The sequence below is a fragment of the Mixophyes fleayi genome, chromosome 6, assembly GCF_038048845.1.
Source record: "Mixophyes fleayi isolate aMixFle1 chromosome 6, aMixFle1.hap1, whole genome shotgun sequence".
Classification (NCBI taxonomy): domain Eukaryota; kingdom Metazoa; phylum Chordata; class Amphibia; order Anura; family Limnodynastidae; genus Mixophyes; species Mixophyes fleayi.
Genome location: NC_134407.1, coordinates 17,829,869 through 17,845,078, shown reverse-complemented (window position 1 = coordinate 17,845,078; position 15,210 = coordinate 17,829,869). Strand labels below are relative to the sequence as shown.

Sequence of the window (15,210 nt, the reverse complement as noted above, 5' to 3'; positions counted from 1 at the left end):
GCAACTGTGCACTTACTACAGCCTATTATATCAATGAGTGAAGGGGTCAGGGAAGGGGCGTTTGGCTGCAGTCAATTTACAGAAACTCAAGCACACGTCAATCTTTGTGCATCTCAAAGTTACTTGCTTTTCAGCCGTATATATCTTGCTCCTCTATAGTGCTAGTCTAAGTCCTGAGTACTAGTGATGACAGTCTTGTATGTATGCTATAACATGTGTTATACAGGAGTATAATATGTGCATTTTTATAGTATATAGTAAATATAAGTATTTCATGGGATTTTTTTAAAAACCCGCTTCATTAATGCCTATGTTATCAGCAAATGACATTAATTCAATATTTTCTGTGCATTCTTTTGTGATTGTATATTCCACATACGTACTGGACGTATCCTGCAGCGTCTTGTATAGTTGAGCTGAGCAGACCTAGACCCATATTCATCAGCGCACGTATCTTCAGATCCGCTCCTTGTTGAATCCAGGAGTACGCAGAGCCTATTTACGCACGTTTTTAAACAAACGCACGTTGCGCTCAGAACTTGTGCCTTTATGAATGAGGCCCTAGATGTATTGATACCAAACCAAGTAAAACAAAACCCTGGTGAGGTAGTTGCCAAATTATTCTTACAGTGGAAAACCAATTTCCCTCCTGCCCCCCTAAATAACAACTGGATACATAAACACACCTGTAATATTATGCAATAACTGCAGCTAGATTCCATTTCTTGTCTGGGTGGCACACACTCCAATTATTAATCTAGCTAATGAATTAGCTGTGGCCATCTCCTTTCCGGTATTGATGATGCTTCACTACTACAGTATTTATTTTGTAAACATGGCAACGCAATTTGTAATATTCATACTTGTATTTGATCTTTATAATAATAATAATAATTATTATTATTATTATTATTATTAATATTTTTATTATTCTGTTTCTAAACCTAAACCTTTTAAATAATATACTCTTTACTATACAGGGCGTGCTTGCATCATGCTAGATCAGTGGTCAGGAAACAGCCTCAAGGGTTGGCAGAGGCACTTCTTGAGCTTTGATGCAATAATGAAGCACGTATTGCATTTGAAAACAAAGCAGATCTGTCATATTTTTGGATGTCAACAGCTGCAAAGGCATTCAAAATTGCACATGAGGAGGCAGTCAAAAAGTTGCTGCCTTTTGCAGCAACCTATCTTTATGAACAAGAATTTTCCACTCTAACGAACGTAAAAACAAAGCAGAGAAATCGATTGGACGCTGAAGACTGTATCCAAATTGCTCTGACATCAAAATGCCCCAATATTGATGCTCTCGTATCAAGAATGAAGCAACATCATTTTTTCAAAACCTGAAGTTTTGAAGTTGAAGCTTTCAAAGAAATTTTGAATAGATTCAATAAAATTTTGAATTCCATTAATTAATAATATATGATTTCCTTCCTTTCAACTCAAGGGGGTAATGTCGGCGTATCTAAATATATTTGGGGGTAAAAGGTAAAAAAGTTCCCTGACCCCTGTGCTAGATCAATATGTAAGTTTAACCCCACACATACTGGATGTAAGCAGACACAGCCATTATAGTCTTGTTACAATCCAGGTTCTTAGTATTGAGAAGTTTCAGGTGTCGTAAAGTGCACTTAATAATTCCACAACAAGGTAAATGGAGATCATATGTCAGTGGTTAATGCCAGCTGGCTTTCCAGCAGTACAGTATTTGGCAGTCTGTATACACTGGAGAAACAGAGGTGCACACTATCATTTTAATTACCAGCTAGTAGAGTAAAAGTTACTGATCGATATACACAGCAGTTACACTATTACAGCTGTGAGACGCAGTGGCTTCCATAGCACATCACACACACCGGTCGGCAGGATACATCCACAGCAGCACGGGCAACATGCTAGAATAGACATAATGGGACTGAGTCACATAACTGCCTTAATGCCTTCAAAACGGCATCAGGGCAGAAAAGGAAGCTGTAGCAATATATAATGTTTAATTTAAAAATATATAAACATCTTAGAAACAAGAAACATAAAAAATACAAAAACACAATATCTATTAATACATGAATAAAGAATAATAAAAAAAACAACTAATATTCTAATACACTCGTACTAAATACTCTCTAAATATCTCTTGTGGCAAGAGCACACTTCTTGTGAAACACACGTAAACAACATCTTGCTTTTTACTTAGTTTTAATGTCAGGATGGTAAAGTATTTGACAACATAAATGTTCCACATGGTTTCTTGTGACCCTAAACACTAGCTAAACAGAGACCAGCTCTCTAACAACCAGACAGCTTTTCCAGCATCGGTCACACTGAACAATGAAAAGGAAGTTTTTATACCTGACACTCCTCCCACAGCCCTAGCTTGATAGGCAGGTGACACTCCCACCTTCCCTTTAAAAAGGAGCTCTCATCACCTGCTTCTGTTGGATTGCTGTTACTGCAGGCACACCCCGTTAGCTTGCTGCATGGGAACTGACACTTTGAAAGCATGTAAATTAAATCAATCTCTATATTTCTATTTTGTCACACATGTCCTCCTCCTTTTTATCTTTAAACTAGGTGTAGTGTTGCACAAACTTGGTACTCTGCTTGCATGCTTTTTCTAAATATTGCCAGCTAATTGCTTCCCTTTGTACAATAAAAAATCATACAATGCGGTCAAAGGAAAGGTTCTATCCACACACCAATAGTTCTTTTCAATTACCCATGGCTTCGGGTAGTATCTTTGCTGGCACAATCAAATTTAGAAAACTAAAGTGTGAATGGTCTTCTCCACGAAGAAATCACTCCCTATAGCACCGAAATTACAGACACTCCTTTATAACACCATCACTTTGTGTTATAACAAACTTTAAATCAGGTCATATGTTCACCATAAACTGTAACATTATTTTGTTTATTTATATCAACTGTTCACTCAGTCCTTACTCAGAACCTGGGACGGAAAATTTCAGTTGAAGCAGTAATGAAGTCATCTCAATAGCGGTAATTAAATCAGATGGCCGCCCATGTAGAGACATCTCCTCTGCTCCGGACACAAACACCCTTAAATAAAAAGTTGTTAAACATTGATTATGCTCTCGCAGTCAAAACTAGATAAAAAAGGAATCAGCCGGGTAAAAAGCAACCCGTTATGTGGTGAACAATTTCTACTCCTATCAACACCTGACGCGTTTCGTTGGGAAAAATACGTTTTTAAAGCATGCTCCAGGTTTGCTTGATGTGGGCTCCAGGGGCAAACGTAGGATATGTAGAGGGGGGTTGCCGCACCGTGCTGCCAGTGGGCGTGACCGACATGCATGGGGGCATAGCTATAATTTTAGACAGTGCTTGGCTGCTCTCCAACTCTTCCCATCCCCAGAATATACATGGGCAACGCTGCGTACACTACTGTTAGGTGCACGCAGCTCTCCCTTTTCAAGCAGAGCCATGTGAAGCGGAAGGAGGGTCCAGCCGCCTCAATTATACAGTGTCCCAGGCTTGAAGGGAGCTTTCCAGGTACTAGGAAACCCCCCCCCCCCTCGGTTTCATGGGGATGAATTTGCGTTTTGAATAATTTAAGCCATCAATGAGGCTGAACCCAACAGTTTTTTTAGGAGAAAGCCTGAAAAGTTTAATTCAATCTAAGAGGTTGTATCAAAGTGGTAGGAGGTTGGACTTCGATGTGACATTTATATATGTGTATATTGCGACTACTCAGATTTATTCCCCTTTCCACACTCGTAGACGCACTGCTAGTCTGCAGAGGCATCTCACAAGATTGGAGACTCAGTGTGCACGTCGATGGAATGGGCCACCTAGACGCAACGGTTCAAAGCCCAGGTGATTTGCACTATAAGGGGCATATTCAATTGTCCGTGGCGTTAAAACTAATACCGTTATTACGGTAGCAGTTAGCTGGATTTCAGCCGACAATTGAATATGCCCCTGAGTGTGTTATAAATTAGATCAGAGTGTTCAAATAGTACTATGTTCTATAAGTTAACCACTGGGACACCGTTCTCTACAGCAGACTAGGGATAAGACTTTATTTTACCTCTGCCAGGCAGCTCCTCCACTTAATAGATGCAAATATGCAGAACGACATAGGCACATGGGTTGTTTTTTTTTTTAACAGTGATTTATACAAAAATAATGTGAAATCAATGCTATTTTTAATTGGGTTTATTTTACCTTGAAGCCAAACATGTTGTATAACGTGCAGATGTTGCAGGTGTTGAATATGTTATTCAAGCATTCTGCATATCTCTTTTTACATCATTACTAACATACAGATTGCTTATAGGGAACGTGTACCAATCATGCTGCCAATGCTTTTTGAATCCTCTGGGAAATTATAGTGATATTTGCTCACATCTCAGAAAAAAAATACTTCCTTCTATTTGTGTCTGTTACTGTAACTGCATTAGTGCTTCGTTTCTTCTGATCTTCATCTTGAGCCTGCTCTCACAGCTACCACTGCCCAAGATCCAATGTCAGGTTCTCTTTTTATTTTAGAGAATATAAATAGAACACCCCTTCACTCCACTCCTGAGTGGGTTGTTGCGATATGTGGCACAGAGTGGAGATGTGGCATCTTGTATTACCAGGGGACGACTCTGGAGAACCCCTTGATTGCACATAGACCTCTCAGGGATAACGCTACACAGCGGGTATATAAAAATTACCTTGGTATGTTTATTTAAGTGGATGGGTGCTTAGAATAAGTTAAATTAACAGCTGGCACTGTAGGAGCAGGTGGTAACATACAAAATGCAATAGACTGTTTAATCTCCAATACAACTTTCAATCTCGATTAGAATGCACTTGTCAAGCTCCACTTCTGTGATACACGTCTCTCTATACAGAATGTGTATACCTACAGGCTAACCACACGGACGGACAATGCCAAACTCAACCTGGTGGCCTGACCACTCTCTGGTGGAGCCAAGTAGACAAAGAGCAATACATAAATTGTATTGAATTGACAGTAGAAATCATCCTGAATCAAACAAATTGCCTTAGAACAACAACTAAAGGTGAGTTTATATCATACTTGCCAACTCTCCCGGAATGTCCGGGAGACTCCCGAAATTCGGTTCAGTCTCCCGAGCTCCCTGGCTCGTTGGCATTTCTCCCGCATCCTGGATTTCACCGAGAATCGCGTCAAATGACGGGGTACCAAAATGACACGTTTGGCCTTGTCCCGTCCTCCAGTCACGCCCCCTCTCCCGGAAACTTGTTTCAGAGAGTTGGCAAGTATGGTATATATTAAATAACTTAAATAGCACAATAGGTTGAGAGGCTTTAACCAATCAGTAACCGAATGCTGATAAACCTACCTGTGTGTATATATATATATATATATATATATATATATATATATATATATATATATATATATATATAATCTTAAATAAAAAATCCCCACAGCACCACAATCACACATGCAACAATTCTCACACTCTGTCAGATAACACTTATTGAACTTGTCAGTGTCTAACTGATGCAGATAAATAAGTCTGTAATTGCACAACTCAAGAACAGTAGAAAATAATACTTTTTCTCGGGCTCTTTGCAGAATGTGTCTAACTGATGATTACATATATCTGTTACCGTGGAGCAAGGATCGTGGACAGGCTACTGCAGCAGTCAACTGAGATCAAACTTCCTCTTGCTTACAGTCCTCTCTGCTCATTCACAATTCACCCAGACCAGGAGACCCCCGCTCTGGCCAGGGACTAGCTTTATATATCCACAATAGTAACTCCTCACAGGGCTCAACCTGAGGTTCACTGGCACATGTCCCTTGTACAATGTGTCCCTCTCACTGGGCGCTCTCAACAACTCTGGGTTACTTCTGTCTCTATATGTCTTCAACCCGCCACAATGGCTGAACTCAAACCATCTCCTGTGTTCTGTTCAGACTCTCCTGCTCCACTTTCCTCCAAATGGCTGTTTCCCCTTCTCTGTGGCCAAGCTCCTATTTATGCTCTTCCTTCTTCTGGTTGGCCCCGGCAGGCTCCTCGGTCTGCCGTCCTTCTCCCCCCGAGAGGCAGACAGATCATTAATCTTAGCTCCACCATTTTGTTGATGCCAATGGACGTCACCATTTTGTTGTAGCCACCCTGCTGCAAGGGTCATATAAAAATATGTATAATGTGGTTCTTGCTTTCATTTCTTATTATTAACCGTTGAAATAGGTTCACCATACAAATAATTAGAAAACAAAAAAGGATTGACTGGTAATCTAATTTAATTTTCTGTTTTGACAAACCAGTTATGTATAGAATTATAATAAGCATAGTATGCCCTGAACCAACATTGCAGGAATATCTTATCTCATATGGTTTGCTATAATGTAGTAGTGTTGCTGAGGATTAAAATGAATATTGTTTACCTTTATTTTATTTAGTACCTCATAAAGTGCACAGAGCCTTACAGAAAAAAGTCTATACATTAATGTTTAATCAAAAGCATGTCACTAATATAGGAGCCGGTCATGTAGGTACCTTCGGTAAGAATCCCCTCATTGTCATACAGAGGCCAGGACTGAGATGCAAACAAGGTCGAGAGGCATAATATCAAAATCACAAGGAAAACATACGAACGGACTCTTTTTCTAATTTTAAAAACGCCAAAACATTTTTTCCTTTTCACCACATCCAATAGAATAGAAAAAGAGACAGTAGCTGGCGAGTTTTATATAAACAAACCCTAAAAACGCTAATAGCCAATATGATATAAATGAACATATGGGTTTATTTTTAAAAAAATTCTATTCAAGTAAATGAACAGATGTATTGAATTGTATTTGAGCATAAAATAATGATGTCTACAGGTGAAAAACTATCAATTAACCTTGACATTACAAAGTGTGCTTATAGGACCATTAATACATTGGTAAATAAGTAACAAATAATTGCAAATATTAGGGGTATACTATACTATACTATACTATACCAGGGCAATTGATCATTGACATTGAATGTATTAATGTGGTGAAATACAAAAATTATTGCAGCTTTACCGTTAAATACTTGGAGCTGGAAGTTCTAGTTGGAGCCATCAACAAAAAATGTATTACATAAATTAGGTTATGATGATTGTAGTGTTTGTTTAGTTTTGCAAGAAGATGCGTAGACTATGTGGCCCCACATAAGTGTGTGCATGTATAAATGTATGTATATGTGTATGTGTATGTATATATATATATGTATATATTTATTTATTATTATTTTTTTTTATTTTTTTTCATATTCCATTGAATAGCTGTAAAATCTCCTTTTTCCCTCTGACTTGGAAGAAAAAGTTCCTTCTGATCGTCGCTTCTTTTTATTTCATTTTTTTTTTATTACCTTCTTAGATATAATGGACCCAACCTCGTGTTGAAATACATCAAAGAAAAAGGTCGCCTAGTGAATATAGCAGTGGATGAGCGCAGCTCTCCCTTTTATCCACTCCGGGATCGCCAGGGCAACGCCATTGGGGTCACGGCCTGTGATATAGATGGCGATGGGAGAGAAGAGATTTACTTCCTGAACACGAACAATGCTTTCTCAGGTAAGGAGAATTCTACAGACACGCGTGCCTGTGACAAGTAACCGTTGCACACTTTAATTTATGCTCAGGGCTGGATTTAGTATTAAGCGGAGAGGCAGCTCTTATTTGCATTGCATGCAAGACAGATATTTTTTTTTTATTTCATTTTCTAAGAAAAATTTGCATAAAGAATGAGAAAAAAACTTTAACTGAAGTTGGGAAATATAACATCTGAGGACACCATGAATTTTGCAGGTTGCTACCATTGGGTTCTGTGACAGGCCTGGTAAGGGGGGAATAGGAACGGTATTAGGGTCCTAAAGATGGTTGTGCCTAGAGATGTTTTCTGACCTCTGTGTTCTGGTTTTGCTTTTGGCCCCATTATCACTATGGGCCCCAGTGCACAGCACCTGACACACCAATGGTACTTCCGCCACTGCCCCTGGGCCTCTTCACACAGACCTCCCCCACATGCCCCTTACATGCCCATCTGACCTTCCAACGTGCCCCTTACATGCCCATCAGACCTCCCAACGTGCCCCTTACATGCCCATCAGACCTCCCAACATGCTCCTTACATGCCCATCAGACCTCCTCATGTGCCCCTTACATGCCCAACAGACCTCCCAACGTGCCCCTTACATGCCCATCAGACCTCCCAATGTGCCCCTTACATGCCCATCAGACCTCCCAACGTGCCCCTTACATGCCTATCAGACCTTCCAACGTGCCCCTTACATGCCTATCAGACCTTCCAACGTGCCCCTTACATGCCTATCAGACCTTCCAACGTGCCCCTTACATGCCTATCAGACCTTCCAACGTGCCCCTTACATGCCCATCAGACCTTCCAACGTGCCCCTTACATGCCCATCAGACCTTCCAACGTGCCCCTTACATGCCCATCAGACCTCCCAACGTGCTCCTTACATGCCGAACAGACCTCCTCACGTGCTCCTTACATGCCGAACAGACCTCCTCATGTGCCCCTTACATGCCCTTCAGACCTTCCAACGTGCCCCATAAATGCTCATCAGACCTCCCAACGTGCCCCTTATATGCCCATCAGACCTCCTCATTTGCCCCTTACTTGCCCATCAGACCTCCCAACATGCCCCTTACATGCCTATCAGGCCACCCCACATACCTACAATTTAGAGGGGTTCCTTGGGCTGGTGAGGTTGGAAAGTACATTTGGAGTTTCGCTATGTTGATTCCCCATAATTGCAATAGTAGAGAGACCCACCACACCAGAATAATATTGGCTTAGAATTAACCTTTAAGTGTACAATATTATATTTATCTAATATGTTATTTCTTGTGTACTTGGGTTTATATTATAGCTTCCTATAACTGGAACAAATCCACACATAGGCCAAAATACTTGAGTAAAGTAAAATTTAACTTTGATTACTTATCAATAAAATATACAAAAACAAGGGGAGAAATATAAAGCCATAAAGTAAGTTGCGCGTACGGGATAATCAGATTGTGGCATGTCAATACGCCATTTAGCTTAGCTAACGGAATATTATCTTTCTGAGTTGTCTTTAATTGTTTAATATTTCTATACCATAATATCAAATTCATATAGTGTTTCACTGTATTAACATAAACAGTGATTATTAATATAAAACTCTTCATTTAGTACTAGCTTACTGACACCTATGATGTTGGTGACGTCTATAATTGGTGTATGTCTATAATAAATTATATTCAATTTATTTTAATTCAATGAGTGTATCACTTAATCAGAGTGCCTCAGGTTAATATTGCCTGGTAATTATTAAATCACTGGAATTGGTTTAAATTTCCACCTACATATATTGAATGGATGTATTCTGATATCTTAGCCTGATTTAATTACTATATATGTATCCCACAGTGTTCCGGATTAGTTATCTGCAGTATATATACTGGTTTAGGGCATCTGTTGTCTTGGAGCAGATGGCTTGCTATGACAGATCCTTCAGAAACTGAATCTGTTAATATACCTAGATCATACTTGTCACCCTTTGAATGTTGCGCTCGGGAGATCATGGAGAGGGGGTGGGCGTGTGATGACGGAAGGGGTGTGGCTCGGCAAATTGCGTCATTTTGGCCCTGCCCCAGTGATTGCGTCATTTTACCGTGGGGGCGTGGCAAAATTACGCGATTCCCTTAGAATCTAATCATGGAGGCTCCAAATTCTGCCCACTTCACTAGGATGTGGGCAGATGCGGGAGACTGCCCTACTCCCCCGAGAGTCCGGGAGACCCAGATTTCAGGAGTCTCCCGGACATTCCAGGAGAGCTGACAAGTATGAGTTAGATTGGTTCACGATAAACTGTCAATAGATAAAAAAGTCAGGAACCACAAATCATTGCAGCTACAAGGAATTCTGTGTAGGTACTCCAGACCATATTGAGTGTTCAAAGCATGTATTCAGCTCTCGTATTAAGTGTGTGTGTGTGTGTGTGTGTGTGTGTGTGTGTGTGTGTAATTTATATTAGGGATGAGCGCACTCGGATTTATGAAATCCGAGCCCACCCGAACGTTGCGGATCCGAGTCGGATCCGAGACAGATCCGGGTATTGGCGCCAAATTCAAAAGTGAAACTGAGGCTCTGACTCATAATCCCGTTGTCGGATCTCGCGATACTCGGATCCTATAAATTCCCCGCTAGTCGCCGCCATCTTCACTCGGGCATTGATCAGGGTAGAGGGAGGGTGTGTTAGGTGGTCCTCTGTGCTGTTTAGTGCTGTGCTGTTTAGTGCTGTGCTGTTTAGTGCTGTGCTGTGCTGTGCTGTGCTGTGCTGTGCTGTGCTGTGCTGTGCTGTGCTGTGTTCTGCAGTATCAGTCCAGTGGTGCTGTGTGCTGTGCTCTGTCCTTCTGAGGTCAGTGGTGCTGCTGGGTCCTGTGCTGTGTCCTGTTCAGTCCAGTGGTGCTGTGTCCTGTGCTCTGTGCTTCTAAGGGCATAGTTATTTCCCCAATATTCCCCTGTGTTTAAAAAAATAAAAAAAAGTTTTTTTTAAAAAATACCAAAAACTACTTTAATATTTTTTAATTACCACAAAATTTGCACAACCAATCCTGCAGTATAAGCCCATTGGTACTGCAATATTACCAAGTTCACACATTCAGCAGTAAAAGTCCAGTGGTACTGCAATATTACAAAGTTTACACATTCTGCAGTATCAGTCCAGTGGTGCTGTGTCCTGTGCTCTGTCCTGCTGAGTTCCATAGTGCTGCTGGGTCCTGTGCCGTGTCCTGTTCAGTCCAGTGGTGCTGTGTCCTGTGCTCTGTGCTTCTAAGGGCATAGTTATTTCCCCACTATTCCCAAGTTTTTTAAAAATAAAAAAAAAGTGAAAAAAAATTAAAAATTAAAAAAAAAAAAATATATAATAATTATAACCAAATTTGCAAAACCAATCCAGCAGTATAAGTCCATTGGTACTGCAATATTACCAAGTTCACACATTCTGCAGTATCTTGTGCTACATATAATGGAGACCAAAAATTTGGAGGATAAAGTAGGGAAAGATCAAGACCCACTTCCTCCTAATGCTGAAGCTGCTGCCACTAGTCATGACATAGACGATGAAATGCCATCAACGTCGTCTTCCAAGCCCGATGCCCAATCTCGTAGTACCGGGCATGTAAAATCCAAAAAGCCCAAGTTAAGAAAAAGTAGCAAAAAGAGAAACTTAAAATCATCTGAGGAGAAACGTAAAGTTGCCAATATGCCATTTACGACACGGAGTGGCAAGGAACGGCTTAGGCCCTGGCCCGTGTTCATGACTAGTGGTTCAGCTTCACCCACGGATCTTAGCCCTCCTCCTCCTCCCCCCCCCTACAAAAAATTGAAGAGAGTTATGCTGTCAGCAACAAAACAGCAAACAACTCTGCCTTCTAAAGAGAAATTATCACAAATCCCCAAGGCGAGTCCAAGGGTGTTGGTGGTTGTCAAGCCTGACCTTCCCATCACTGTACGGGAAGAGGTGGCTCGGGAGGAGGCTATTGATGATGTAGCTGGCGCTGTGGAGGAACTTGATGATGAGGATGGTGATGTGGTTATTGTAAATGAGGCACCAGGGGGGGAAACAGCTGATGTTCATGGGATGAAAAAGCCCATCGTCATGCCTGGTCAGAAGACCAAAAAATGCACCTCTTCGGTCTGGAGTTATTTTTATCCAAATCCAGACAACCAATGTATGGCAATATGTAGCTTATGTAAAGCTCAAATAAGCAGGGGTAAGGATCTTGCCCACCTAGGAACATCCTCCCTTATACGTCACCTGAATAACCTTCATAGTTCAGTGGTTAGTTCAGGAACTGGGGCTAGGACCCTCATCGGTACAGGGACACCTAAATCCCGTGGTCCAGTTGGATACACACCAGCAACACCCTCCTCGTCAACTTCCTCCACAATCTCCATCAGATTCAGTCCTGCAGCCCAAGTCAGCAGCCAGACTGAGTCCTCCTCAATACGGGATTCATCCGAGGAATCCTGCAGCGGTACGCCTACTACTGCCACTGCTGCTGTTGCTGCTGTTAGTCGGTCATCTTCCCAGAGGGGAAGTCGTAAGACCGCTAAGTCTTTCACCAAACAATTGACCGTCCAACAGTCGTTTGCCATGACCACCAAATACGATAGTAGTCACCCTATTGCAAAGCGTATAACTGCGGCTGTAACTGCAATGTTGGTGTTAGACGTGCGCCCGGTGTCCGCCATCAGTGGAGTGGGATTTAGAGGGTTGATGGAGGTATTGTGTCCCCGGTACCAAATCCCCTCGAGATTCCACTTCACTAGGCAGGCGATACCAAAAATGTACAGAGAAGTACGATCAAGTGTCCTCAGTGCTCTTAAAAATGCGGTTGTACCCACTGTCCACTTAACCACGGACATGTGGACAAGTGGTTCTGGGCAAACGAAGGACTATATGACTGTGACAGCCCACTGGGTAGATGCATCCCCTTCCGCAGCAACAGCAACAGCTGCATCAGTAGCAGCATCTACAAAATGGCTGCTCATGCAAAGGCAGGCAACATTGTGCATTACAGGCTTTAATAAGAGGCACAACGCTGCCAACATATTAGAGAAAATGAGGGAAATTATCTCCCAGTGGCTTACCCCACTTAGACTCTCATGGGGATTTGTGGTGTCAGACAATGCCAGTAACATTGTGCGGGCATTAAATATGGGCAATTTCCAGCACGTCCCATGTTTTGCCCACACCATTAATTTGGTGGTGCAGCATTACCTCAAGAGTGACAGGGGTGTGCAGGAGATGCTTGCGGTGGCCCGCAAAATTGCTGGACACTTTCGGCATTCAGCCAGTGCCTACCGCAGACTAGAGGCACATCAAAAAAGCTTGAACCTGCCCTGCCATCACCTCAAACAAGAGGTTGTGACGCGCTGGAACTCCACCCTCTATATGCTGCAGAGGATGGAGGAGCAGCAAAAGGCCATTCAGGCCTACACAGCCACCTACGACATAGGCAAAGGAGTGGGGATGCGCCTGAGTCAAGCGCAGTGGAGACTGATTTCCGTGTTGTGCAAGGTTCTGCAGCCATTTGAACTTGCCACACGAGAAGTCAGTTCCGACACTGCCAGCTTGAGTCAGGTCATTCCCCTGATCAGGCTGTTGCAGAAGCAGCTGGAGAAAGTGAGGGAGGAGCTGGTAAGCCATTGCGATTACAGCAAGCATGTAGCTCTTGTGGATGTAGCCCTTCGTACGCTTTGCCAGGATCCGAGGGTGGTCACTCTTTTAAAGTCAGAGGAATACATTCTGGCCACCGTGCTCGATCCTCGGTTTAAAGCGTATGTTGTGTCTCTGTTTCCGGCGGACACAAATCTACAGCGGTGCAAAGACCTGCTGGTCAGGAGATTGTCCTCTGAAGAGGACCGTGACATGCCAACAGCTCCACCCTCATTTTCTTCCACATCTATGGCTGCGAGGAAAAAGCTCAGTTTTCCCAAAAGAGGCACTGGCGGGGATGCTGATAACATCTGGTCCGGACTGAAGGACCTGCCAACCATTGCAGACATGTCTACTCTCGCTGCATTGGATGCTGTGACAATAGAAAAAATTGTGGATGATTACTTTGCTGACACCATCCAAGTAGACATGTCAGACAGTCCATATTGTTACTGGCAGGAAAAAAAGGCAGTTTGGAAGCCCCTGTACAAACTGGCTCTATTTTACCTGAGTTGTCCCCCCTCCAGTGTGTACTCGGAAAGAGTTTTTAGTGCAGCGGGGAACCTGGTCAGTGAGCGGCGAAGGAGGTTGCTTCCTCACAACGTTGAAAAAATGATGTTTATAAAAATGAATAATCAATTCCTCAATGAAGTACAGCACTGCCCTCCAGATACTACAGAGGGACCTGTGGTTGTGGAGTCCAGCGGGGACGAATTGATAATGTGTGATGAGGAGGAAGTACACACTGTAGGGGGAGAGGAATCAGAGGTTGAGGATGAGGACGACATCTTGCCTCAGTAGAGCCTGTTTAGTCTGTACAGGGAGAGATGAATAGCTTTTTTGGTGTGGGGGCCCAAACAAACCAATCATTTCAGCCAAAGTTGTTTGGTAGGCCCTGTCGCTGAAATGATTGGTTTGTTAAAGTGTGCATGTCCTATTTCAACAACATACCTCTCAACTGCAGCTCATCCCTCCTCTGCGGGGATAATGTCTCCTGTGCTCTGACACGTCACTCTGTGTACTCTCAGCCTCAGGATCTGACACTACAGCTACCATGCCTCTTGTAGCAGCCCTCACTCCAGGGCCTCTTCCATGTGCAGTGTCCCCCTCTCTCTTGGGTTCACTATAGTGGCATGGAGTTCTCCCCCTCATCCAGGGCACACATTCCTTGCCCTGGCTCAGTCACCACGCTCAGACTTCCAGGCAATGCTGGGGGAGCCTGGGAGCTTCCACCCCAGGTCCCCAGCTACAACTCTCCTCTCCTGTGTCTTCTCTCTCTTTCTGACACTTTAAAGATCGTGCCTTTAAATGAAAAAGTCAGTCTTCATTGCACGACTATGTGCAAGTGCAACAGGGACATTTTTTTGGGTTTACAAAGTCAAACAATAACACTTCGACCCTGTCTGTCTGGGGTCTCTCAATGACGAATTGTCTGTAGCATGTTTGGAGGAGGTATTGTGGCCCCGGTATCAAATTGGGTACCGGGGCCACCCCACTATGCAGTCCAGATACTTGTTTGGTGGAATTCCGACACGTGGAGGGTTTTTTAATTATATTGTGGCCTCGGTACCAAATTGTGTACCGGGGCCACCACACTACGCAGTCAAGATACTTGTTTGGTGGAATTCAGACCAGTTGAGGGTTTTATTATTATATTGTGTGGACCACTCTATCTATACCACACTACAACTCTATACCACTCTATTTCCTACTTTAATTCTATTTAATTCTATTTCCTACTTTAATTCTATTACTAATTAATTACCATAAAGAGGAACAAAAAAAACCAATTTTACCAAAAGTATAATATGACTTAGACTTACAAACACTACACTTGAAAGATCGTGCCTTTAAATGAAAAAGTCAGTCTTCATTGCACGACTATGTGCAACAGGGACATTTTTTTGGGTTTACAAAGTCAAACAATAACACTTCGACCCTGTCTGTCTGGGGTCTCTCAATGACGAATTGTCTGTAGCATGTTTGGAGGAGG

The 15,210-nt window shown here is 42.5% G+C and overlaps 1 protein-coding gene across 5 annotated transcripts in view; it reads left to right on the top strand.

Moving 5' to 3' along the window:
• The window catches only part of CRTAC1 (cartilage acidic protein 1), a 534,303-nt gene that overhangs the window by 243,173 nt on the left and 275,920 nt on the right, over nt 1–15,210 (top strand). For all 5 annotated transcript variants that reach the window (XM_075215949.1, XM_075215948.1, XM_075215947.1 and 2 more), the window contains one exon: nt 7,361–7,557. In XM_075215949.1, the coding sequence (XP_075072050.1) occupies nt 7,361–7,557 (197 nt within the window). The remainder of the gene's footprint in view (nt 1–7,360; nt 7,558–15,210) is intronic.